The sequence below is a fragment of the Carya illinoinensis genome, chromosome 10, assembly GCF_018687715.1.
Source record: "Carya illinoinensis cultivar Pawnee chromosome 10, C.illinoinensisPawnee_v1, whole genome shotgun sequence".
NCBI classification, from domain to species: Eukaryota; Viridiplantae; Streptophyta; class Magnoliopsida; order Fagales; family Juglandaceae; genus Carya; species Carya illinoinensis.
The window spans coordinates 38,924,632-38,932,214 of record NC_056761.1 but is presented as its reverse complement, the minus strand read 5'-3'; the positions used below and the strand labels follow the sequence as shown (position 1 = coordinate 38,932,214).

Genomic DNA, 7,583 nt, shown 5'->3' with positions numbered 1-7,583 from the left:
ATAGTGCTTCTTTTATATTTATATATATATATATATATATTATTATATGAATTTGTATAAAAAGCGTGACCCTGCATGATCAACTCTTGAAAATCTGTAGAAACTATAAACGCTTTCCTTTGCCTCCTTTCTCTGTTTTTTGTTTTCCTTGGGCTTTTGATTCTATGAAGAGTTTTAGATGTTAAATACAGCCCGATCGACCTCGATCATTGGATTTGAAAGCAACAAGCCGAGTCCGGTCTATTATTAGCCTAGCTAAGTCGTCAAGCACGATACTATATTGGGCTGTAGAGGGCTTCTTGGGTTGCCTTATAAATCTATGCAAGATTTGCGGTAGATTTATCAATTTAAAGTCATATGCATCCAACTCAAATGTAATTGAATCCAACTAACAATAGTTTCACTATATATATTTATATTAATTTACAAATATCTTCGAATTCCTATACTTAATTACCGGCCCATACCAACTGGATATCGATAAAGGTTTGCAAGTAAATATGGACAAAACTGTCTAAAGGGATCATGTTTAGGTGATCAAACTCATCAAGGTCCTAGGGATGATGCAGCAATCCCATGATGTTCATAAATAAGTACGTACGTATCGTACGTGTGATAACTACAATGATAATTTGATGTGTAATTGGATTGAATAATGGGTTTTCATTATGCAGTAAAGTTAACCTTAATTGGCAGACGCATATATTATATGCAACATTTTCAGAATCTAATCCCACACATTTCATCATGACATGCTCTTGACTCTTGCATGTATATCATGTCATACACCGCAAAATTACTATACTTGCAAATATAAGACATGTTTGGATTGTCTAATTAATTAAGATAAGGCATCAGAAAGCATAAAACAGATCGCCCATGAAGTGTTGATGAAATTACTGAATGGAAATCCAATATATATTATCTTCTTCAATTTAATTATCACCAAGAAGGCATACCGGGTTTCTTCACCATCAATGCCCAATATTGTACGTACGTACATGCTTTTTGCATGAAATTAAAATACAAATTAAAGTTTCTCGCTTTTAAATTTCCTACGTGCCGTACTTTTGGCATGGGTTGAGTACTCATAAATGATCGAAACGATGCAGATCCAATTTAATTTGATACGCGCAAAGGGAAGATGAGGAAGCAAGAAGATCATCATGATCATCTGGATTAAAATTAATTCTTGCTCGATCAGTACTGCTTTAATTCATGCACTGCAGTTCTTGATAGCTTCCAGCACTGCTTGCTTCACTACTTGAGCATCTAAGCTATCAACGTGCTCTGGATTCTGCAAAATCAATGATCATGTAAGCACAAAAATGGGTGAAAGCTGGAAAAACAATGATCTGATGCCAGCCACTCATTGTTGCGTACGCTAGTCTATATATACACGTAAACAATCTGATAACCTGATCAAATATGTGGCTTACGCAGTCCTATTTCTATAATCCACACGTGATATTCTTTTTTTTTTTTTTTTTTTAATCTTTTTACCTTTCTGATGCTTTCTATGGAACAAGAAAATCAACAAACTACAAAAACCGCAAGATCAGGCTTCAGACACATACTGATATATGATCCAGCACGTGATCTGTAGGTCCGTATAAGTTGAATAAAAAGTATGTACACAATCGAATTAGCTCTGTTTATTAGTACTCCACATATATAGATAAAACACTATGGAAAAAGACATTCTTGCTTACTTCTCCTCCCACTGCTTCTAGCTGGAAAACGTCTGAACAAGAAACCCTAGCATCAAGCACTTCAAGACCCAGCTCCTCAAAGGCTTCGAGTATTGAGACGAGCAAACCCGGACAATTTTTTTCCGAGAACACATTTATGAGGAAACCCCTTTCTAGGGTTTCCACGGTAACCTGATTAAAGTACAACAAAGCAGCTGGCAGAGGTTATTTTATTTTGTAAAACGGGATTCAAGAAATTAGATGGATTCAACTAAAAGTAATACGTGCACGTACGTACCGCAGGCAATGGATTTTGGGCGCTCGAACTACTCTGTGAAGTTCCAGCATCTTTCAGTCTTTCCACTTTTCCCTTCAACTCCTTTATATATTTGGATGCGTCTACTATGATTGACGCTTTGTTCAGCTGCCAAAGACACAAAATCAGCCAATTCACACACGCAAACTACGAAGAATAACTAGAGAAATAATATTGCTGGGTTATCGGATCCGAGGAGCACCACTAGAAAGATTTTGCATCTTTTACTCTTCAACAAAAAAGTAGATATATATTAACAATATATCAAAGTAAAGGTATATAGGAATGAGTTGATAAATGCCAATTACAGCACTAGAGTTGGTGGCAGCGCGAAGCTGTTGTAACTTCTCATTCAACGCTGCTCTTTTTCGCTCCCTAGAACCCATGCTAGCTTTCTTCTACCTCTTATGTTGACCTCTAATAAAATATATACACATATAGTCTGTTTTCTCTCCCTTGTTCTTCTGTTTGCATCATATGAATGCCGGGTGCTTTGGGGGCCTTTTAAAGAGGGGGATGAGCTAATCTCGATCCTATACAATCCCTTGTTTGTTTCCTGCACGAGTGCTGCCTCGATCCATTTCCTTCCAAGAAGCTCTACTCCATTGTATTGATATACGATATTGGCCTTCTCTTCTTCAAAATTTTGATAAGGGATATGCCATATCATTTTATAGTTGGCCGAGTAATTTCAATTGAGAAGAAACAATATTTGTGACACAAATTTTATACAAGTTTAATGACGAGAATGAATATAAACACGAGAAGATTAGGTAAACAAATAAAACCTTCCGGCCAAGATATTTTTTCCAATGATGTTTCTTGAGTGGATCGGTGCCAATATGCAAATTTCTGTTTTTTCTTTCTCTCTGACCCTCAAAAAAAAAAAACTTTGAGCCCCAGGAATGTTGGCGTACTGATCCAAGATCTGGTCCATATTCAAATAATTAAAGAAAATTGATTTTTCTAAAGCTGTTAACAATCAGTTCTTCGTCATCTTCTAACGTGGTTATCGAATGATGCTGCATCATAGAGTGATAATTAAAAGCTTACGATCGAATACTTAATTATAATAATTTTGAGTCATAAATGTATAATTGATCACTTTGATCACCAATAGCGAGAATTTAGTTTAGGAAGAGCTTTAATTTTCAAGAATGGAAATTTGTACAACAAGAACTCGAAAAGAAAATACCGTAGTAAATTAAAAAATGCACTGAAATTGTTGAGGCGTACGTAACACATACACATGTCCCGTGATTAACCCTACATGCATGCGGGTCTCAAATATTAATTACCATTATATAAATATATATATATATGTATGTATCTGTATATATGGGTTATGTAACGTCGAGATATATGGAGAATGTGCAACCTAGACATGATGATAAGGAGCTTACTGAGAAAATTCAACATTTGTCTCGTTGATGATAATGCGCATTACTTTCATTAAGTTTTGTGCTTAGGTAGATGTTAAATCAAACTACCTCTGATAGTGATCTTATAACATTCTCTGCCTAGAAAGACAACCTTAATTATTACATTCACGCATATAATCAACCCACACATAATCAAGTTCTATTCATTATATAATTTCTAGCTAGCTTCATTCTCTCATCTGGCACAAAATTGTACTTGCTGGTCGACCCCATGCATAAGATCGCATCGGTGATGTATGTGTAGTACTTTTTCTTTATATGCCTATATATTACATTAATATTAATTACCGTCTCGACTACATAGCTACGTATAAATATACGCATGCTTTGAGGACGTTTCGGTGAAAAGGCACGGTGGGCGAGATAATATTATTGGATTTGCACGAGAGAGAGAGAGAGAGAGAGAGAGAGAGAGAGAGAGCTAGGGACAAAAAGGGTGACGGGAAGAGATAGAGAGAGAGTAGTGCAGGATCAGCCCCGTGAAAAATGTTTGGAGGGATTGACAGCTAAACTACCTTTAACGCTTGCTTCGCTGCTTTCGATGCCTTCCTAGCTTCCCTGAACCCCAGAAACTCGAATGTCTCTACTCACGTGCAGATTCCTTCCCTAAACGCGTTTAAGCCCACAATTAATTAATTAATATTCCCCCCACGTACCCTCTCGTTGCACGTGCCCCTGATCTCTCTCTCTCTCTCTCCCCTATAGACCTAGATCATGCGCATCAAAGAATTGTAGGTATGCCACAACCCTAACTCAACAGTAATATTTTGACTTGTCAAAATATTACTGTAGTGGTTCCGTCTGTATGTGTGTGTATACATAGGACGGAATTGGTGCGCACTTGTGTGTGTGTCTGTGTATATATATATATATATATGTATGTATATATATAAGATTGCCGCTCGGTTCGAAGGAAGCATTTATTTGGCATTTTTCAAGAAAGAAAGGATAAATTAAAGTACTGTACTTCGAGGTGATATCGCCGATAAGTACTATATATATATAGTGAGAGGCTGATGAGAGATACTGCCCAGTTCGTGAGGTATTTGAGAGGAGAAAGAAGCAGAAATGAATGCTAATTAAGAAATTAAGCGATTAATGTAGGAGATAAATTATGCATGGGAAGATTATTATGCCCACATCCAAAAGAGCATTCAATATATGTCAAATGCATTTCTCCAACAAAAATATTGTCTTCATCGTATAAAAACAAACCACAGTTGTACCCACCTATTCACATGCGTGCTCAATAATCATCACAACAAACAATTCACCGCAAACATAATCTGCTCCGAGCTTGTGATCTCCAGCTCGAGATATATACCTAGTTTCAATTTTAATATTCTTCCTAGCTAGCTAGCTAGGGTATATTAGATCAGTTCCTGCTCGCTCTTGCTACCCATGATCGATGCCTTTATTCATTGTTTATATATATTATGATATATAAGACAAAAATATTGACATTCATTCCCAATTTGTGGCGATTTCGTGCAAGGCATAAGAAAGCTGGAACGGTCCATTAGTCGGTGGGGGAGGGGTGCTAAAGGGTCAGTGACGGCCGGCCAGATTTACTCCTTTGCACATCATGAAGGTCACAAATTCCTCACTAGTACAGATAAACAAACCAAATTGCAGATCGAATGGCCAAGAAAGGTACAACAGGCTGCTGAGATTAGACAAATCAATAGGCCTCAGGCCAATTTTCGTTGTACATGCATGATTTCTAAAGTGATCAACGCGCTTATAACATTATGATCCTGTGAAGGTTATATAAACATAATTATAAATGTGATATTACTGTTGAGATCCATTATTGTTTAAATATATTGTCAATGTCAAATACATGTTTCCTATTGAAATATATATAATTACGAATCTCCAAATGGTTTAAATTGAAGATACTGTTGTGAAAAACGATGACAATGAATTGAAAAATAACACCGAATGAGAAAACGATCACACACGCAATCACACACGACACAAGATGTACGTGGTTCGGCAAATTGCCTACGTCCACGGGAGCTGCAGAGGATTTTTATTATTGAGGAATCACACTACAAGATGGGTCACAACACTGTTCATCCACAGTGTTTTCGTAGCTGCTCTGTTACAGACTTAAGAGGCAAAAATCATATTTATAGTTCAAACGGCGGAATCCCTAAATCGTATGTTCGCTCGAGCGGCGTGTCGAGCACGCGTCGAGCAAACTTCCCTTCCGCATCCCGCTCGAGCCCACTGTCGAGCTGACGTCGAGCGTTCGACTCTGCCTGATTTCGCTCGAGCGGCCAATGCCTCCGCTCGAGCGAACTCCTCTTGCTCGAGCTCACTGTCGAGCCAACATCGAGCGTTCGACTCTGCCTGACTTCGCTCGAGCGGCCAATGCCTCCGCTCGAGCGGTGTGGACCAGACTCCACATTCCTCAACAATTCTCCCACTTGGAGACTGGTACACTCGCTGTATCACCGTCCTCCTCAAACATGATATCCTTCACCTCTGCAACTCACTGCTCCTGTCTTCATTCTAGAAGACCAACTGAAGTTGCGCACAACTTCAGTTTCTCAAGCGTAACACCCTTTGTCAACATATCAGCAGGGTTCTTGCTTCCACATATCTTTTCAAGTAACAACTGTCCGTCATCTAACAATGACCGTATGAAGTGATACCTGATCTGAATGTGTTTGGTCCTAGAATGGAATGCTGGATTCTTGGCAAGGAATATGGCACTCTGACTATCACTGTGGAGAGTGCCTTTCTGATTCTTCTTACCCAATTCTTCCAAGAAGCCTTGTAGCCATACCATCTCCTTTGCAGCCTCTGACACTGCAATATACTCAGCTTCTGTTGTAGACAAAGAAACTGTTTTCTGTAAATTAGAACCCCATGACACTGCAGTACCACCAAGCGTATAAACAAAGCCCGTGGTACTCTTTCTGCTGTCAATATCTCCAGCTAAATCAGCATCAACATAGCCCTGCACCTCCAAGCTCTCTCCAGAGAAACATAAACAGGTTTCTGAGGAACCCTTTAGGTACCTCAAAATCCACTTCACTGCTTCCCAATGTTGCTTTCCTGGGTTACTCATGTATCTACTCACAACTCCCACTGCATGGGCAATATCCGGTCTTGTACAAACCATAGCATACATAAGTGAACCAATGGCTGAGACATAAGGAACCTTACTCATGTAATCTCGTTCCTCCTTTGACTCTGGTGACTGATTCTTGCTGAGTCTGAAGTGACTTCCCAAGGGTGTGCCAACTGGTTTGGCCTTATCCATGTTGAACCTGCTGAGTACCTTTTTCACATACTCAGCCTGTGAGAGTCTCAACGTACCTCTGACTCTGTCTCTGACAATTCTCATGCCAAGGATTTGCTTTGCAGCTCCCAAATCCTTCATTGCAAAGTGCTCTGACATCTGCTTCTTCAGATTATTGATCTCATCAATACTAGCCCCTGCAATAAGCATGTCATCCACATACAACAGCAAAATAATGTAAGAATTGTCAAAATGCCTGACATAGCAACAGTGATCTGCCTGACATCTAATATACCCTGCACTGTGCATAAAGTTGTCAAATTTCTTGTACCACTGTCTAGGAGCTTGCTTCAGGCCATACAAGCTCTTCTTCAGTCTGCAAACTGAACCTTCCTTTCCCTGTACCACAAACCCCTCAGGCTGGTGCATGTAGATGTCTTCTTCAAGGTCTCCATGAAGAAAAGCTGTCTTCACATCTAACTGCTCAAGAAATAGATCTTCAGTGGCAACCATAGCCAGTACCATCCTGATAGTTGTGATCTTTACCACAGGAGAAAAGATCTCAGAGTAGTCAATACCCTGCTTCTGCTGAAAGCCTTTTACAACAAGTCTAGCCTTGTACCTCTTACTGCCATCATGCTCAGTTTTCACCCGGTACACCCACTTGTTGTGTAATGCCTTCTTCCCTGATGGAAGTTCTGTCAACTCCCATGTCTGATTCCCTAGCAAGGAATCCATCTCGTCTTTCATGGCCAGCTCCCACTTGCTAGAATTCTCATCTTGCAAGGTTTCTTCATAACTCTGCGGTTCTCCACCATCTGTCAACAGAATGTAATTCAAAGTAGGTGAGAAACGCTGTGGGGGACGTATAGTCCTAA

At 39.3% G+C, this 7,583-nt stretch overlaps 1 protein-coding gene across 1 annotated transcript; it reads right to left on the bottom strand.

Moving 5' to 3' along the window:
- Nucleotides 1-900: 900 nt before the first annotated feature.
- On the bottom strand, nucleotides 901-2,671 carry LOC122278798 (transcription factor bHLH93-like). The gene is made up of 4 exons (XM_043088998.1): nucleotides 2,316-2,671; nucleotides 1,990-2,115; nucleotides 1,713-1,883; nucleotides 901-1,297 (listed from the first exon to the last, which is right to left on the bottom strand). Exons 1-4 carry the CDS (start codon nucleotides 2,391-2,393, stop codon nucleotides 1,217-1,219), a joined length of 456 nt encoding a protein of 151 aa, XP_042944932.1. The 5' UTR covers nucleotides 2,394-2,671; the 3' UTR covers nucleotides 901-1,216.
- Nucleotides 2,672-7,583: the final 4,912 nt, after the last annotated feature.

What these genes read in the sequence shown, in the direction of transcription:
- LOC122278798 (XM_043088998.1), bottom strand. Translation starts at nt 2,393, where the DNA reads ATGGGTTCTAGGGAGCGAAAAAGAGCAGCGTTGAATGAGAAGTTACAA. An exon ending in CTGCCACCAACTCTAGTGCT is followed by an intron (nt 2,116 to 2,315) that starts GTAATTGGCATT and finishes TGTCTTTGGCAG; the next exon opens with CTGAACAAAGCGTCAATCAT. An exon ending in CCCAAAATCCATTGCCTGCG is followed by an intron (nt 1,884 to 1,989) that starts GTACGTACGTGC and finishes TACTTTAATCAG; the next exon opens with GTTACCGTGGAAACCCTAGA.